This window comes from Pristiophorus japonicus, chromosome 9 (assembly GCF_044704955.1).
Source record: "Pristiophorus japonicus isolate sPriJap1 chromosome 9, sPriJap1.hap1, whole genome shotgun sequence".
Lineage (NCBI taxonomy): Eukaryota > Metazoa > Chordata > Chondrichthyes > Pristiophoridae > Pristiophorus > Pristiophorus japonicus.
The window spans coordinates 221,348,607-221,368,713 of NC_091985.1; the positions used below are offsets into that span (position 1 = coordinate 221,348,607).

The window sequence follows — 20,107 nt, forward strand, 5'->3', positions numbered from 1 at the left end:
GAGGATGTTTCCAGTAGAGTGGACAAGGGAGAACCAGTTGACGTGGTGTATTTCGACTTTCAGAAGGCTTTCGACAAGGTCCCACACAAGAGATTAATGTGCAAAGTTAAAGCACATGGGATTAGGGGTAGTGTGCTGACATGGATTGAGAACTGGTTGTCAGACAGGAAGCAAAGAGTAGGAGTAAATGGGGACTTTTCAGAATGGCAGGCAGTGACTAGTTGGGTACCGCAAGGTTCTGTGCTGGGGCCCCAGCTGTTTACACTGTACATTAATGATTTAGACGAGGGGATTAAATGTAGTATCTCCAAATTTGCGGATGACACTAAGTTGGGTGGCAGTGTGAGCTGCGAGGAGGATGCTATGAGGCTGCAGAGCGACTTGGATAGGTTAGGTGAGTGGGAAAATGCATGGCAGATGAAGTATAATGTGGATAAATGTGAGGTTATCCACTTTGGTGGTAAAAACAGAGAGACAGACTATTGTCTGAAAGGTGACAGATTAGGAAAAGGGGAGGTGCAACGAGACCTGGGTGTCATGGTACATCAGTCATTGAAGGTTGGCATGCAGGTACAGCAGGCGGTTATGAAAGCAAATGACATGTTGGCCTTCATAGCGAGTGGATTTGAGTACAGGGACAGGGAGGTGTTGCTACAGTTGTACAGGGCCTTGGTGAGGCCACATCTGGAGTATTGTGTACAGTTTGGTCTCCTAACCTGAGGAAGGACATTCTTGCTATTGAGGGAGTGCAGCGAAGGTTCACCAGACTGATTCCCGGGATGACGGGACTGACCTATCAAGAAAGACTGGATCAACTGGGCTTGTATTCACTGGAGTTCAGAAGAATGAGAGGGGACCTCATAGAAACATTTAAAATTCTGACGGGTTTAGACAGGTTAGATGCAGGAAGAATGTTCCCAATGTTGGGGAAGTCCAGAACCAGGGGTCAGAGTCTAAGGATAAGGGGTAAGCCATTTAGGACCGAGATGAGGAGAAACTTCTTCACCCAGAGAGTGGTGAACCTGTGGAATTCTCTACCACAGAAAGTTGTTGAGGCCAATTCACTAAATATATTCAAAAAGTAGTTAGATGAAGTCCTTACTACTAGGGGGATCAAGGGGTATGATGAGAAAGCAGGAATGGGGTACTGAAGTTGCATGTTCAGCCATGAACTCATTGAATGCGGTGCAGGCTAGAAGGGCCGAATGGCCTACTCCTGCACCTATTTTCTATGTTTCTATGTTTCTATGTTAGAGTAGGGTCACCATCAGCAATGTTATATTTGGTTCCCCACCACTAATGTTGGAGTTGATTCAACACCAGTAATGCCATAGTAGAGTCACCACCAATAAATTTGTAGTTGGGTCACCATCAATAATGCTCGGCAAGGGTCAATATCAGCAATGTTAGATTAGCGTGTATAACATCACTGTCAGTATAGAATCTGCACCATTAACGTTGAAGTTGAATCTTCACCAATAATAGAAGTGTAGAGTCACCACGAATAATGTTAGAGTAGGGTCACCACCTGTAATGTTAGTGTGGGGTCATCACCAGTAATTGTAGAGTGGAGCCACCATCAGTAATGTTAGATTAAGGTCAAAACCAGTAATGTTGGAGTAGCTTCACCACCAGTAATGTCACAGTACGGTCACCAGCAGTAATGTTATAATCACAACCAGTAATTTTAGAGTAGCGTCATCTCCAGTAATGTTAGTATAGGGGCACACCAGCAATGTTGAAACCGATTCATAATCACAATACAAAGCAATTTTAATTATGTACAGCATTCACTGAAGTAATATGAGGCCCCAAGAACCTAATGCAGAATCCGGGATAGAATCTTCTCTTGAGGGTAAGTTCCCTCTGGGTTTACTTTCCGTTCATTGATTTAATGGACGGAGATTCGCTTACGGAGTTGTACAAGTTCCCCATAGGCGTCCGGCCGCGCTGCAGTGGACAATCTAGCCTTGTTTGTTAAGTGACTGGAACTAATGCCAATTATTGTGTAACCTGATTTTCTCTCAGGGGCACCGATTGTCCTATAAAGGGTGAGCGATAACGGATCACAGAGGAACTACAGTCAGAATCGTGAAGCCGGACAGCAGTCAGATATTCTTACACAAAATGGTACAGCCAACAATTCTGCAGATTAGGGACATTTACTATCCTTTTCTCGCAGCATTCCGTGTTCCCGGTAAGTCAATATATCCTTTTGCCTAACATCTTTTGACAACGTCACTGTTAGTGATTAGAAAACAGATTCCGAGAATTTCTTCATTGCAGTCATTGATCCACTGGGAGAATTCGTTGAATATCAGAGGGAATTCTCACAGTCTGCGCGGCCGCTGAGGCGCTGTTCTGGTTGCTGATGCACGGGTGCCGGGAGCTCAACTTTGCTCTGTATACTGAGGGAGTACGAGGCTGATACCCCGACCGCTCTAACAGTACATAGTTCACTACAGCTTAGTAGCCATATAATAACCCAATGTGAGCCTTTGTTCCCTGTCTCCATTAAGTTGATAATCCCTTGAACTGCGGCCAGCTCCACCCAATAAAGGACTGAGAAAGATATTTGGAGCAATAATTGCCGCTCAGGGAGCTGCTCCCCTCCCCTCGGCTGCCAAAAACCTTCGCGGCTCCACCAACTCCCGCTCTGTTACCGAACAGTTCCGATTCGAAGCAGAAAAAGCGCGGAGTTTTGACCCAAACTTAATGTTTGTCTCAGATGGATGTTTTATTTAAAGTCATATATTTCTAGTAATTGTTTGGCAATTATATTTAACACAGCTGATCCCGATGCCGCTCCAGTGAACCACTTCTAATTAAACCGATGAAATTCAATGTAAAATCCCATCAATTATAATTGTCTCCTTGCATCACACGGTGCCAGCCTCATGGTGAGATGGTTTAAGCGCCCCACACTGCATTGAAATATGTGTTTGGATGTATGTAAGGGAATCCGCTTCTTTATTGTGTCTCGAATATGAACAAGTTACAGAACCATCCAAAGATGTAATACTTTTGCACAAAATGTCATCACCACTCGACTTTATAGGGGCTTTTATCTGTAACTGTACTATCCCTGCGAGATACTGCAGTTTGGCCTGGACCAATGGAGCCTCAAATTGGTGTCAGGGGCGATAGCGTTTGGAATAGCAATCGGGAGAGATGTATGATGGATGGCTGATCCAATGCCGCCCAGATTCAAAGTTAGCCTCCGACCTCGCCCCATCCGTTGATCCTGGGTGTCGGTGGTCGGGTAGCTCTCCGTTACAATTTTCCCGATTGATTCCGAGTGACCCTCGGCCACAGCCCCGATAACATCTGACTGAAGTAGAAACAGAAAATGCTGGAAATCTCAGCGGGCCAGGCAGCATCTGTGGAGAATGAAACGGAGTTAACGTTTTCGGTCGATGGTCCTTCGTCAGAGCAGGCAATAGTTCGAAAATTAACACATTCTTAAGGAAGTGCTGAGGCCCTGAAAAGGGGAGGAGGGGGTTGGTGGAAAGAACAAAATGGTAGGGTGGAAGGTAGAAGAGATTTGAGAGACAAAGAGAATGATGGGCTGAATTGAGATGGTCATAGCACGTTAGGAAACAAAAGGTGAGTCTAGGTGGGGTGTAAATGGTGGAATAATTGCCAGCTACCATGGAAAACAGAGGGAAAAAATAAAAATAAAGGAGGGGGAAAGGTTTTGCAAAAAAAGTGAGGAAATAGAGCAAAGTTTGAGGAGAGATTATGGTCTGAAATTGTTGAACTCGATGTTGAGTCCAGAAGGCTGTAAAGTGCCTAAAGGAAAGTTGAAGTGCAGTTCCTCGAGCTTGCCTTGAGCTTCATTGGGGCAGTGTAGGAGGCTGAGGATGGAGATGTCAGAGTCGGAGTGGAGAGCAGAATTAAAGTGACAGGCGACCGGAAGATTGGGGTCATGCTTACCGACTGAACAGAGGTTTTCCGCAAAGCGGTCACCCAATCTGCGTTTGGTCTCCTCCAATGTAGAGGAGAACGTCTGACTGAAGTGTGCTGGACTGCGGGTCTCAGTCCCTCGATACTGAGTTTATAATGATGTAATACTTTGCACAAAATGTCATCACCATTCGACTTGATAAAAATGTAAGACATCTTAAAGTTTCCCTAAAATATTCTGTAAGATGCACCTGCGTGCGCTGTTACTGACCTCTTGTCCCTCTCTCTTACAGCGAACCTACTGACAATTGTGATCCTCTCACGGGGAAACTGCGGCCTTTCCAAATGTATCTCGGTCTACATGGCGGCGATGGCAACAGCAGATCTACTGGTCATGATCTTCAATGTAATAGTGTATCACATTTGTACATATCACTTTCCACATTCCTTCCTGTCCTACACTGCCGTTTGTAAGTTCATTATTTACATCAATTCTACCAGTCTGAATATGTCGGTGTGGTATACAATCTTGTTCACAGTTGACCGATTTGTAGCTATATGTTGTCAAAAGTTTAAAACAAAGTATTGCAGAGTGAGAACGGCAGCCGCGGCTATAACAACGGTCTCTGTCCTGATCTATTTCCAGAGCGTCCCATTTTTGTTTGCGTATAAATTTCAACAAATAATTAACAATATTCATTGGGGGTGTCTCCCCAGAATTGACTTTTTTACTTCGCCTGCAGGCGTCGGATTCATATGGATGCAAATTGTATTAACGACATTGTTTCCGTTTGCTCTGATATTACTGTTTAATTGCTTGACAGTCAGACGTATTTTAGTGGCCAGTAGAGCCCGCAGGGGACTCCGGGGTCACAGCAGTGAGAATCAGAGCGATCCCGAGATGGAGGACCGAAGGAAATCTGTTATTTTATTGTTCAGTGTATCGGGAAGTTTTATAGTGTTGTGGCTGACAGCTACGTTTAGTCCTTTAACTAGCGGACTGACAAACACCGCGCATTACCGAGGTGATTATACAGCTCCTGCATACATCGCCACAGAAACCGGATATATGCTCATGTATTTGAGTTCATGTACAAACACGTGTATCTATGCAGCTACTCAAACTAAATTCAGGGAAGAGCTGAAGAATGTGGTGAAATCTCCTTGGACATTGATTCTGACATTGGTTAAAAAATAAAGAATGAAACCAAAGTATCCTGTCCTAACTGGAGCTAAATTACAGCCCGTGTTCCAGTTTAGAATGGCCGTCTTTCTGTTCGGAATAAATTGCTTTGTTTTTGTGATAATGAAGAGCAAACATTTCTCCCACTTTGTGCCGTACGTGTAATGTCTGCTGCTTTCCCCGGTTGAACATTCTCGATTCCCACTGAAACAGCTTTCATCCTGTTCAAGATTCAAAGAGATTTCCTATAAATGCAAGTTGATATTTTAGACTAATTGATAAGATGTTGTTTGCTGTGACTAGTCAAAAGCTCCGTTATCAGCAATAATAAGATTCACAAATGGCACAGATTAACAAAGCCATAAAAAAGAAAAAGCAAGCACTGCGGTTCATTTCTATGGGGCTAGAATGGAAAACAGAGAAGTGATGTTGGAATGCATAGAAACGTGGTTAGACCATACGTGGAGTACTGAGCATAGCAGTGGTCTCCATAGTATAAAAAGGGTATACAAACACTCTAGAAGGTGCAAAAACGACTGACCAGAACTACGAGTTTATACCTATCAGGAAAGTTTCATCAGGCTGCGGGGTGACTTTATAGAGGTCTTTAAGATTATGAAACGGTTTGATAGGGTAGACTTAGAAACTATGTTTCCATTTGCGGGGGAGACAAGGATTAGGGGCCATACATCTGAGATATTCATTAATATTTCCAATAGGGAATTCAGAAGGAATTATTTACCCAGAGAGTGGTGAGAATGTGGAAGTCGCTACCATATAGTGCAGTTAAAGCGAATAGTATAGATGCAATTAAGGGGAAGCCGGTTAATAACATGGGGGGGGGGGGGGAGAGAGAGAGAGAAGGATATGTTGATGGGGTGTAAGGAAGAAGGGTGGGAGGAGGCTCCTGTGGTACATAAACACCGGAATTAACCCGTTGGGATGAATGTCCTGTTTCTGTGCTGTAAATACTATGTAAGACTATGCAAAAACAGTCATGACTGAGCTTTAGCAGTGGAGTAGACATGTGGACGTCAGCGTTAACTACCTTACATCGCAGGGACTGGAATGTGATGCTCAGTTTAACTAACAGATAACTTTTCTTTTCGTGCCTCCAAACTGCAAAAAATCTACGCACCTACGTGGTGGTCCTGGATCCACAGACGCTCACGTTACTGGGCCTCTATGAGGAGCCATGATTAAAGGCTCACGTATCCCAGGGACGCCCGCGGTTTGCAAGCACCCCTGGAATATGTGGGCCGGACCAACCAATGAAAGAAGGTAATCCCCATTCAGTCATATGGGGATTGAAACCCCATAAGCATGAATGGGGATCACATAAAAGCACATACACGTAACAAATAAATAAAAAAAACATATTTATAATTAATTTAATTACAATTTAATTAAACGTATAAAACATATATTTTATTTTTTGAAAAATTAACTTAAATGTTTTAAAGAGGCTGAAAGTAAATGTAACTTATTTTACAGCCGTTTTAATATTTAAATAATAGATTTTTAAAAATGTGTATCACCCTTACGCTGGTAAAAGCAAGCCTTATGTCTACTCTGAACAAGCGTATGAATTTCACGGGCATTCGTTGGGCAGCGGTTGGGGAAGTAGCCAAAATCTCCACCTGTCCATACCCTCTTCTGGGGGATGTGGATGATCTGTCAAGCAGATGCATGACAGAGCGCAAGTTCCGAATTTCCGCGCTGCGCTGTCACACAAAAATCCTAAACTTGTGCGGCCCTTACAGCTACATATGCACCTCGTACGCATCCGGAAGGGGCTGGCATGTGTTACAATCCAGCAGGAACTTGACTCGTCAACGTGGCCTTAGACATCTTTGTTCACAGATATTTGCTAAACATCTCAATTGGTCATCATAATGTTAGAACAGGGGAATTAACCATTCGACCAAACCAGACCTAGTCGGCGTTTACCCAACTCCCGAAAAAATATTTTCAATCACTTTATCGGCAATGTCTCAATATCCCTTCAACCTAATTTCTTTATCGATCTTCTCAATTTATTCTTGAATATTTACAGGTTTTCTGACTCGTTTAATGCCACGATGCCACAACTCTCCCTGTAAAAAGGTTTCACCTACTATCAGTTATCAATTGCTTACATTTATTCTTTAATCTATGGAATGTCTTTACAGATTCCACAACTAATGGAATCTGCTTGTACCTGCCCTGTCCCATCCCTTCTTAAAGTAAATCACCTGCATACTACGGAACAAATTATATCAGCCTGGTATCAACGCACAATCTATTAATAGTTAGAAAAGTGTCGCGAAAATTGTTAATTGATACCTTCCTTGTGGAGATGGTTGTGTCCTTGCTTGTCCTGAACAGTGGGAAAAATGTATTTGATAGATTTATCACGAAAACAAAAACCAGGATATTCAAGGGGAGATTCCAGTCAAACACGCCCAGACCCCTGATCCATTGATAGGTCGACAAAAAGGGCAGCTTTGGCTTGTATGAGATATCTGGTGCTGCCTGATCTTAAGATATTTGGCGGAAAATTGTGGTTGGAGGCTTCCTTCGGATGAACGCATCCGACCCGAAACAAATCTACAAAACTACCTGTTGGTCCCGGAGAAATGTAGGAATCCGATCGAAGGCCTTCATTCACTTTGTATGCAGATATGACTTTTACGTACAGACGTTATGTTGCAATGACGTGGGCCTGGACCACCAATCACGATCTAGTATTCTCATTGATAAAAATGGGAACGCCCTTTGTATGAGTTCCCATTATAATCAATGAAAATACCCCCTAAAATAAGAAACACAGCACAATAAATTAAAACAAAAACACCTCACATACTTAAAATTAATTGAAATTTAACGTAATTAAATGTTTTAGAAAATAAAAATTTGGGGGATTTGTTAATGTGTTTTAATAAGGTTAAAAATAAACTTACCTTAATGGACAGGGTTTTTAACATAAAAATGAATGATCAAATTAAATGTTCTATGTTTTAAAGTAAGCTATGTACCTGCTTTTACCAGATGTAAAATTTTGAAGGAGATTCTCTGGGCATGAGTTGGGCAAATAGCCCAATCCCAAAAGATGGCCTTCTCCCGGGGATGCAGTCCATATGTCGAGATAAATTTTGACAGATTGGAAACGTTGGTTATCGGTGCATGCGTATTGCCCAGTGAAAAGCGGCTTTTGCGAGGCCTTGCCGGATCCGTGCACACTTTGCATGGACCCGGCGAGACTGCAATCATTGGCCCATTGATGTGTCTGCAGCAACAATGTGTGGTCCATGAAGCAACATAGAAACATAGAAACATAGAAAATAGGTGCTGGAATAGGCCATTCGGCCCTTCGAGCCATTCAATATGATCATGGCTGATCATGCAACTTCAGTACCCCATTCCTGCTTTCTCTGCATAACCCTTGATCCCTTTAGCTGTAAGGGTCACATCTAACTCACTCTTGAATATATCTAACGAACTGGCATCAACAATTTCTGTGGTAGCGAATTCCACAGGTTCACAATTATCTGAATGAAGAACTTTCTCCTCATCTCGGTCCTAAATGGCTTACCCCTTATCCTTAGACTGTGACCCCTGGTTCTGGACTTCCCCAACATCAGGAACATTCTTTCTGCATCTAACCTGTCCAATCCCGTCAAGCCAGCATGTGATATGCATGAAGAATATGTTCTGAGTAACGGTTCCAAAACATGGTCAGTCACGCTGACAACATCACTGCATGAAATAGTTAATGTGGTTCTAGAGAGTGAGAACATGTGTAAAACCAAAGGATAGAGAAGTGCGTAAATGTCGAGATAGATATATGATAATGATGAGATGTTGTTTCGTTATAGCCTTAAGTATTCTAATATCAACAGCGGAGGCACATTAAGGAAAGGATTAATTAGACTGCCCTGAACTGTGATAATGTTATACTGTATTGGTTTATCTTTATATTGCAGTAATGTCAATCTTTAGCCTTTGCCTGTTAACTAGGGAAGTATCAATCACACTAAAGTGTCACTTGGCTGATGGGAAAAGCTGACTGCAGGATGAAGCAACAAGAGATTTAATTAAAGACATGCCATGTACACAGATTCATAAATCTCAGTGAAAGTTAAGTATTTCAGAAAGTGAGGGATGGTTTTGGTCTGCAAGGGAAAACATCTGGGTATACATAATCATTTTAATTGACATCAATGATACATAAACAAAACAAGACTCATAATTCAAGGTTTCCCTTGGTAGGATTGCAATTATATTGATCAAGAGTGAAACTATCGATAAGGTAACGCGCTAAGATTCTCATACTTGTTAGGCCAATGGGGAAAAACAGCTTGTTTAGCAAGAAAACTATTGTGATTGATAAAACATATATAAAGTAATTATCTTTATATTGCGTTGAATGTTAATTATTATATAATTATGTAATACAGAATTGTGTGGTGGGGGAGTGAGAGCAATTTAAAGAAAATAGCAGTTTGTAATGAATATTTGACATATTATATGCCGAAGATACTCAGCTCAGAACTGTGACTCATTTGAGTCATCAAGCAACCATCATAAGAAGTGGATGTAATGTGTACCTTTTAAGTGTGTGTTTAAGTACTATTGCATGTACTGCGTGTTCAACACACCTATATCACGTCGCTTCAATGTTGAATACCCTTATTGGAAACCTCACTCTAACAATAGCCTGAGCACATTAAATGTCAATGGGCTTCCTTTATTAATTGTGTTTAAGGGGACACTTTACCCGTCGCACTTTAACATTCCACTTGATCCTGAAATTCTCCAAAAGCTAAAATCAACATGGTTGCAGGCCCCCGTTTAACCCAGGCTCTGCCAGTCCGGCTGGCATCCAGCTCTTCGGGACAGTGCTAGTGCGTTGCGGGCAGTTTTTTGCAACAGGTACATTCTCATTGAACGTGCAACAATACTTAATCTCAACTGGCAACAGGCAGAGGTTTTAATTCCATCGGACAGCGATGCATCTGCACACAGCTACCATCATGAGAAGCCGAGATGCAATGGACCATATCATCCAATATGTACAGGTATAATAGAAATCAAACTTTACTATTATATTATCTGTCACACTCCATCCCATAAACTCATTGCCCCTGTTTATAATTAAAGAGTTGACATGTTGCCTTGACTTTCTCTATTTATAATAAATGAGTTAACGTGTAACCCTGACAGTCCCGTTTCCTTTATTTGTTATTAAACAATTAAAATCTTCCCATGTCCTCTATTGCTAAATAAATGGTCGATCTGGCGCACCCTGACCCTATTTCTAATTTACCAGCTGCAGCATTCCCCTAAATTGTCCTCTTTCTTTCTACTTAAATATTTACTGCGTTCCGCTAACTTTTCCAATTCTCTATTTCTATTTAAACAGTCACTGTGTTCTCCTTACCGCCCCTGACGTCTGGCTCTAATTAAACAGTCATTGTGTTCCCTTTACTGCCCCTGACGTCTGGCTCTAATTAAACAGTCACTGTGTTCCCCTTACTGCCCTCATTCTCTATTTCTAATTAAACAGTCACTGTGTTCCCTTTACTGCCCCCATTCTCTATTTCTATTTAAACAGTCACTGTGTTCCCGTTACTGCCCCTGACGCCTGCCTCTAATTAAACAGTCACTGTGTTCCACTTACGGCCTCCATTCTCTATTTCTAATTAAACAGTCACTGTGTTCCCTTTACTGCCCCTGACATCTGGCTCTAATTAAACAGTCACCGTGTTCCCTTTACTGCCCCTGACATCTGGCACTAATTAAACAGTCACTGTGTTCCCATTACTGCCCCCATTCTCCATTTCTAAGTAAACAGTCACTGTGTTCCACTTACTGCCTCCATTCTCTATTTCTAATTAAACAGTCACTGTGTTCCCTTTACTGCCCCCATTCTCTATTTATATTTAAACACTCACTGCGTTCCCCTTACCTTCCCTGCCCTCTGATTCTAAGGAAACAGTCACTATGTTCCCATAAATTCTCCTCTCCTCTATTTCTCAATTAAAAAGTTACAGTTTGCCTCTTTCTTCCTCGATTCTCTTATTCTAATTAAAACGTTACTCTGTTCCCCTAAATTTCCCTGTCATTTGTTTCTAATTAAACACTCACTTTATTACCCTTACCTCCCATACTCTCTGTTTCTAATTAAGCAGTGATGATATTCACTGCAACTCCCCTTGTTTCACTATTTCCAGTTATGTCATCTCCGAGCTTATCTTGTCCATGAGACCCAGATCCTACTCTCTTGATCGGCTTCTCAATTAATTGCTGAGAACATAAGAATTTTAAAACATAAGAAATAGGAGCAGGTGTAGGACATCTGAACCCTGGAGCCTGCTCTGCCATTTAATAAGATCATGGCTGAGCTGATCATGGACTCAGCTCCACATACCTGCCTACTCTCCATAACCCTTTATTCCCTTATCGTTTAAAATTCTGTTTATCTCCGCCTTTAATATATTCAATGACCTAGCCTCCACAGCTCTCTGTGGCAGAGAATTTCATAGATTTACAATCCTCTGAGAGAAAAAAATTCCTCCTCATCTCAGTTTTAAATGGTCGGCCCCTTATTTTGAGACTACGTCCTCTACTTTTAGTTTCCCCTATGTGGAAATATCCTCTCTGCATCCACCTTGTAAAGACCCCTCGTTACCTTATAAGTTTCAATATGATCATCTCTCATTCTTCTGAACTCCAATGTGCATAGGCCCAACCTACTCAACTTATCTTCATAAGACAACCATCTCATCTCTGGAATCAACCCATTGAACATTCTCTGAATAGCCTCCAATGCAAGTATATCCTTCCTTAAATATGGAGTCCAAAACTGCACGCAGTACTCTAGGTGTGGCCTCACCAACACCCTGTACAGTTGTAGCAGGACTTCTCTGCTTTTATACTCTATCCCATTTACCATAAAACATAGAAACATAGAAACATAGAAAATAGGTGCAGGAGTTGGCCATTCGGCCCGTCGAGCCTGCACCGCCATTCAATGAGTTAATGGCTGAACATGCAACTTCAGTACCCCATTCCTGCTTTCTCGCCATACCCCTTGATCCCCTAGTAGTAAAGACTACATCTAACTCCTTTTTGAATATATTTAGTGAATTGGCCTCAACAACTTTCTGTGGTAGAGAATTCCACAGGTTCACCACTCGCTGGGAGAAGACGTTTCTCCTTATCTCGGTCCTAAATGGCTTACCCCTTATCCTTTGACTGTGACCCCTGGTTCTGGACTTCCCCAACATTAATAAGAACAGAAGAACATAAGAACATAAGAATTAGAAACAGGAGTAGGCCATCTAGCCACTCGAGCCTGCTCCGCCACCCAACAAGATCACGGCTGATCTGGCCGTGGACTCAGCTCCACTTTTCCGCCCGCTCCCCATAACCCTTAATTCCCTTATTAGTTAAAAATCTATCTATCTGTGATTTGAATATATTCAATGAGCTAGCCTCAACTGCTTCCTTGGGCAGATAATTCCACAGATTCACAATCCTCTGGGAGAAGAAATTCCATCTCAACTCGGTTTTAAATTGGCTCCCCCGTATTTTGAGGCAGTGCCCCCTAGTTCTAGTCTCCTCGACCAGTGGAAACAACCTCTCTGCCTCTATCCTGTCTATCCCCTTCATTATTTTAAATGTTTCTATACGATCCTTCTGAACTCCAACGAGTAAAGACCCAGTCTACTCAATCTATCATCATAAGATAACCACCTCATCTCCGGAATCAGCCGAGTGAATCGTCTCTGTACCCTATACAGTTGCAGCAGGACCTCCCTGCTTTTGTACTCCATTCCTCTCGCAATGAAGGCCAACATTCCATTCGCCTTCCTGATTACCTGATGCACCTGCAAACTAACTTTTTGGGATTCATGCACAAGGACCCCCAGGTCCCTCTGCACCGCAGCATGTTGTAATTTCTCCCCATTCAAATAATTATCCCTTTTACTGTTTTTTTTCCCAAGGTTGATGACCGCACATTTTCTGACATTGTATTCCATCTGCCAAACCTTAGCCCATTCGCTTAACCTATCTAAATCTCTTTGCAGCCTCTCTGTGTCCTCTACACAATCCGCTTTCCCACTAATCCTTGTGTCATTTGCAAATTTTGTTACACTACACTCTGGCCCCTCTTCCAGGTCATCTATGTATATTTAAACAGTTGTGGTCCCAGCACCGATCCCTGTGGCACACCACTAACCACCGATTTCCAACCCGAAAAGGACCCATTTATCCCGACTCTCTGCTTTCTGTTAGCCAGCCAATTCTCTATTCATGCTAATACATTTCCTCTGACTCCGCGTACCTTTATCTTCTGCAGTAATCTTTTGTGTGGCACCTTATCGAATGCCTTTTGGAAATCTAAATACACCACATCCACCGGTACACCTCTATCCACCATGCTCGTTATATCCTCAAAGAATTCCAGTAAATTAGTTGCACATGATTTCCCCTTCATGAATCCATGCTGCGTCTGCTTGATTGCACTATTCCTATCTAGATGTCCCGCTATTTCTTCCTTAATGATAGCTTCAAGCATTTTCCCCGCTACAGATGTTAAACTAACCGGCCTATAGTTACCTGCCTTTTGTCTGCCCCCTTTTTTAAACAGAGGCGTTACATTAGCTGCTATCCAATCCGATGGCACCTCCCCAGAGTCCAGAGAATTTTGGTAGATTATAACGAATGCATCTGCTATCTCTTTTAATACCCTAGGATGCACTTCATCAGGACCAGGGGACTTGTCTACCTTCAGTCCCATTAGTCTGTCCAGCACTACCCCCCTAGTGATAATGATTGTCTCAAGGTCCTCCCTTCCCACATTCCCATGACCAGTAATTTTTGGCATTGTTTTTGTGCCTTCCACTGTGAAGACCGAAGGAAAATAATTGTTTAAGGTCTCAGCCATTTCCACATTTCCCATTATTAAATCCCCTTTCTCATCTTCTAATGGACCAACATTTACTTTAGTCACTCTTTTCCGTTTTATATATCGGTAAAAGCTTTTACTATCTGTTTTTATGTTTTGCGCAAGTTTACATTCATAATCTATCTTCCCCTGCTTTATTGCTTTCTTAGTCATTCTTTGCTGTCATTTAAAATTTTCCCAATCTTCCAGTTTCCCACTAACCTTGGCCACCTTATATGCATTGGTTTTTAATTTGATACTCTCCTTTATTTCCTTGGTTATCCACGGCTGGTTATCCCTTCTCTTACAGCCCGTCTTTTTCACTGGAATATATATTTGTCGAGCACTATGAAAGAGCTCCTTAAAAGTCCTCCACTGTTCCTCAATTGTGCCACCGTTTAATCTGTGTTCCCAGTCTACTTTAGCCAACTCTGCCCTCATCCCACTCTAGTCCCCTTTGTTTAAGCATAATACGCTCATTTGAGACACTACTTCCTCACCCTCAATCTGTATTACAAATTCAACTATACTGTGATCACTCATTCCGAGAGGATCTTTTACTCGGAGATCGTTTATTATTCCTGTCTCATTACACAGAACCAGATCTAAAATAGCTTGCTCCCTTGTAGGTTCTGTAACATACTGTTCTGAGAAACAATCCCATATGCATTCTATGAATTCCTCCTCAAGGCTACCCCATGCGATTTGACTTGACCAATCGATATGTAGGTTAAAATCCCCCATGATTACTGCCGTTTCTTTTTCACATGCCTCCATCATTCCCTTGATTATTGCCCGCCCCACCGTGAAGTTAATTTTTGGGGGCCTATAAACTATGCCCACCAGTGACTTTTTCACCTTACTATCTCTAATCTCTACCCACAACGATTCAACATTTTGTTCATTAGAGCCAATATCGTCTCTCACAACTGCCCTGATATCATCCTTTATTAACAGAGTTACCCCACCTTCGTTCCCTTCTTGTCTATCTTTCCGAATTGTCAGATACCCCTGTATGTTTAATTCCCAGTCTTGGCCACCCTGCAACCACGTTTCTGTAATGACCACCAAATCATACACATTTGTAATGATTTGTGCCGTCAACTCATTTATTTAGTTCGGATGCTGCGTGCGTTTAGGTAGAGTGTTTTAATACTAGTTTTTAAATCATGATTTTTAGTTTTGACCCCTCCTGCAGCCCCTTTATATTCATACATATTGTCCCTTGCTATCACCTTGTGGTTTATAGTTACCCCAGTGCTACTCTGCTCTGTTGCCTCCTGCCCTTCGCATTCTTTCTTGGGGTTCTAATCATCTGAGCTCTCACCCACTCTAACTAGCTCAGAGCCCTCTCCTGGGTTCCCATCCTCCTGCAAAGCTAGTTTAAAGCCCTCCCAGCTGTATTATCAAAACCACCCGCGAGAACATTGGTCCCATCTCTGTTGAGGTGTAACCTGTCCGACTTGTACAGGTCTCACCTTCCCCAGAAGCGGTCTCAATTGTTCAGGAAACTAAAGCCCTCCCTCCTACACCAATGGGAGAGTGGAGGGCACCAGTCCCAACTCTCACAGGACGGGAGAGTGGAGAGCACCAGTTCCAACTGTCCCAGGACGGGAGAGTGGAGAGCACCAGTTCCAACTGTCGCAGGAGAGAGAATGGAGAGCACCAGCTCCAACTGTCGCAGGAGAGAGAGTGGAGAGCACCAGCTCCAACTATCGCAGGAGAGAGAGTGGAGAGCATCAGCTCCAAATGTCGCAGGAGAGAGAGTGGAGAGCACCAGCTCAAACTGTCACAGGACAGAGAGTGGAGAGCACCAGTTCAAACTGTCACAGGAGAGAGAGTGGAGAGCACCATGTTCCAACTGTCACAGAATAGAAAGTGGAGAGCACCAGTTCAAACTGTCACAGGATGGGAGAGCGGAGAGCACCAGTTCCCACTGTCACAGGATGGGAGAGTGGAAAGCACCAGTTCCAACTGTCGCAGGAGAGAGAGTCGAGAGCACCAGTTCCAACTGTCGCAGGAGAGAGAGTGGAGAGCACCAGTTCCCACTGTCACAGGACAGGAGAGTGGAGAGCACCAGTTCCAACTGTCGCAGGATGGGAGAGTGGCGAGCACCAGTTCCAACTTTCGCAGGATAGAGAGTGGAGAGCACCAGTTCCAACTGTCGCAGGAGAGAGAGTGGAGAGCACCAGTTCCCAGTGTCAGAGGACAGAGAGTGGAGAGCACCAGTTCCCACTGTCACAGGATGGGAGAGTGGAGAGCACCAGTTCCAACTGTCGCAGGAGAGAGATTGGAGAGCACCAGTTCCCACTGTCGCAGGAGAGAGAGTGGAGAGCACCAGTTCCAACTGTTGCAGGAGAGAGAGTGAGGCCAACATTGCATTTGCCTTCCTGATTACTTGCTGTACATGCATACTAACTTTTGTATTTCATGCACAAGGACCACCAAGTCCCTCTGTACTGCAGCACTTTTGCAATTTTTCTCAATTTAAATTATAATTTGCTTTTGTATTTTTTCTGCCAAAGTGGATAACCACATTATACTCCATCTGCTAAATTTTTGCCACTCACTTAGCAGATTTTTTGTGTCCTCCTCACAATTTGCTTTCTCACTCATCTTTTTATCGTCAGCATACTTGACTATATTACACTCGGTCCCTTCATCCAAAGCATTAATATAGATTTTAATAGTTGAGGACCCAGCACCGATCCCTGCGGCACCCCACTAGTCACTGTTTGCCAACTGGAAAATTATTCATTTATCCTGACTCTCTCTTTTCTGTAAGTTAGTCAATCCTCTCTCCATGCTAATATATCCCCCCTAACGCCGTGAACTTTTATCTTGTGCAGTAACCTTTTATGTGGCACCTTATTGAATGCCTTCTGGAAATCCAAATACACCACATCCACTGGTTCCCCGTTATCCATCCTACTCGTTACATCCTCAAAGAACTCCAGAAAATTTGTCAAACATGATTTCCCTTTCATAAAACCATGCTGGCTCGGCTTGATTGTATTATGCTTTTCCAAATGTCCAGCTACTGCTACCTGAATAATGGACTCCAGCATTTTCCGAACAACAGAGATCGGCTAACTGGTCTATAGTTTCCTGCTTTTTGTCTAGCTCCTTTTTTAAATAGGGCTGTTACATTTGCGGTTTGCGAATCCGCTGGGACCGCCCCAGAAACCAGGGAATTTTGGTAGATTATAAACAATGCATCCACTATCTCTGCAGCCATTTCTCTCAAGAACCTAGGATGCAAGGCATCAGGTCCAGGGGACTTGTCCACCTTTAGTCCCATTATTTTACCTAGTACTACTTCATTAGTGATAGTGATTGTATTAAGTTCCTCCCTCCCTATAGGCCCTCGATTATCCACTATTCGGATGTGTTTAGTGTCTTCTACCCGAGCATCCACTTCCATCCCTCGCCCCTAGGTTAGCAGATAGTGGGAGCGATTCCCTCTGCTCTGCTGGTGTGCACACTCTTTCAAATCTGCCTAATCAACCCTTCTTACAAATCCACACATTCTTCATCAATCTTTGCAAGCTAACACCCCATCGCCAACCTACTATGTCTCTCCAAATTCCTTGAATGTGTTGTCCTCTCCTAAATCTGTGCCCATCTTTCCCGCAAATCTATTTTTCAAACTGCTTACCAACCCTGCCACAGCACTGAAATGGCCCTTATCAAAGTCACAGATCAGATCCTATGTGACTGTGACTATGGTGCACTACCCACCTCATTCTTCCCCTTTTGACATTGTTGACAACACCATCCCTCTCCAATCCATTCCACCATTATTGAGCTGTGTGTGACTGCCCTGGCTTGTTTCCACTCTTTCTTACACAGTCAGAACCACAGAATATGCTGCAATGGCTTTCTTCCCGATCCCACCCAGTTACCTCTGGAATCCCCCAAGGACTTATCCTCACCCCCGCCTATTTTTCATTTCCATACTTCCCTCAGTGACATCATCCGAAAAAAATGTCAGATTCCATATGTAAGCTGATGCCATTCAACTCTACCTCACCATCACCTTTCTCGATCACTCCATTGCCTTTGTGTTGTCAAACTGTTTGTCTTTTATCCAGTCCTGTTTGAGTGAAACTTTCCACCAATTACAAATAGGGCAGACTGAAGCCATTGTCTTTGGTCCCCACAACAAACTCCATTCGCCATGCACCAATTCCATCCCCCTCCCTGGATAATGTCTCACTTTGAACCGGATCTTTGCCAACCTGTCCTGTTTGACCCTGAGCTGAGTTTCTGACACCAGATCCTATCCATCACAAAGTCTGTGTCATTTCGATCAGCTCCACTCCATCTAGCACAAAATCTTCATCCAAATCTTTGTCACCTTCAGACTAGTCTAAACCAAAGCTCCCCTGAACTGCCTCACAGCATCCATTCTCGATAAACAAGAGCTCATCCAAAACTTTGCTGTTTGTAACCTAACTCACACTAACTCTGTATCGCAAATCAACCCTGTGCTCGCTGATCTACACTAGCTCCCGGTCCAGAAAGGTTTCCAGTTTAAAATTCTCATCCTCATGTTCAAATCCACCATAATTGCCTTGCCCCTGCCTATCGCTGCAGGCTCTACAAGTCCTATAATGAGCAGGTACAACTGTACAAGAGTAGATATGGAGAGCTTTACTTTTTAATATCTCCAATAAATCTGTGTTGCTCCTACTCCGGCCTCTTGTGCATCCGCCACATTCTTTGGCCCTCCATTGGAGGCCGTACCTTCAGCAGTCTAGTTCATAAACTCTGGCATTTCCTCCCTAAAGCTCTTCACCAGCTCCTCCGTTAAGACGCTCCTTAAAACCGATCTGTGTGACCAAGTCATCTGTGCTAAGTTTTGACCCCGATTTTGCAGTCAGCAGCGAACTAACAGCGCTCGCCATTTTCGGTCCGCACCACAAAATCCACTCCCTAGACATTGACTTCATTGCTCTCCCCAACTTCTCTCTGAGGCTGAACCAGAATGGTCACAACCTTGGTGTCAGATTTGACCCTGAAATTAGCTTTCGACCACATATCCATAACATAACTAAGACCATCTATTTGCACCTCCATAACCTCACCCGTCTCTGCCCTTGCCACAGCTCATCCACTGCTGAAGCAATCATCCATGCCTTTGTTACCTCTAGACGTGACTATTCCAACAGACTCCTGGCTGGCCTCTTACATTCTACCCCATCTAAACTAGAGGTGATCCAAACCTCGGCTGCCCGTGTGCTAACTCGCAGCAAGTCCCGCTCATCCATCATCTCTGTGCTCACTGAACTACATTGGCTTCGGTTAAGCAATGTCTCGATTTCAAATTTCTCATCATTATTTTCAAATCCCTCCATGACCTCGTCCTTCCCTATCGCTGTAATCTCATCCAGCCCAACAACCCCCCGAGATGTCTGTGCTCTTCTAATTCTGCCCTCTTAAGCATCCCTGATTAGAATCGTTCAACCATTAGTTCCATTAGTGCCGCAGTACAGTGGGACCTGGGGGTACTTGTACATGAAACACAAAAGGTTAGTATGCAGGTAGAGCAAGTGATCAGGAAGGCCAATGGAATCTTGGCCTTTATTGCAAAGGGGATGGAATATAAAAGCAGCCAAGTCTTGCTACAGTTGTACAGGGTATTGGTGAGGCCAAACCTGGAATACTGTGTGCAGTTTTGGTTTCCATATTTAAAAAGGAAATAGTGGCTATGGAGGCAGTTCAGAGTAGGTTGATTCCAGAGATTAGGGGGTTGACATATGAGGAAAGTTTGAGTAGGTTGGGCCTCTATTTATTGGAATTCAGAAGAATGAGAGGTGATCTTATCGAAACGTATAAGATTATGAGGGGGCTTGACAAGGTGTATGCAGTGAGGATGTTGCCACTGACAGGGGAGACTAGAACTAGAGGTTATAATCTTAGAATAAGGGGCTGCCCATTTAAAACTGAGATGAGGAGAAATTTCTTCTCTCAGAGGGTTGTGGATCGGTGGAATTCGCTGCCTCAGAGCGCTGTGGAAGCTGGAAAATTGAATAAATTTCAGACAGAAATAGACAGTTTCTTAAACGATAAGGGAATAA

At 43.2% G+C, this 20,107-nt stretch overlaps 1 protein-coding gene across 1 annotated transcript; it reads left to right on the forward strand.

Moving 5' to 3' along the window:
- Window positions 1–2,127: 2,127 nt before the first annotated feature.
- Window positions 2,128–5,104, forward strand: LOC139272840 (probable G-protein coupled receptor 139). Its single transcript, XM_070888956.1, has 2 exons — window positions 2,128–2,197; window positions 4,200–5,104. Exons 1-2 carry the CDS (start codon window positions 2,128–2,130, stop codon window positions 5,102–5,104), a joined length of 975 nt encoding a protein of 324 aa, XP_070745057.1.
- Window positions 5,105–20,107: the final 15,003 nt, after the last annotated feature.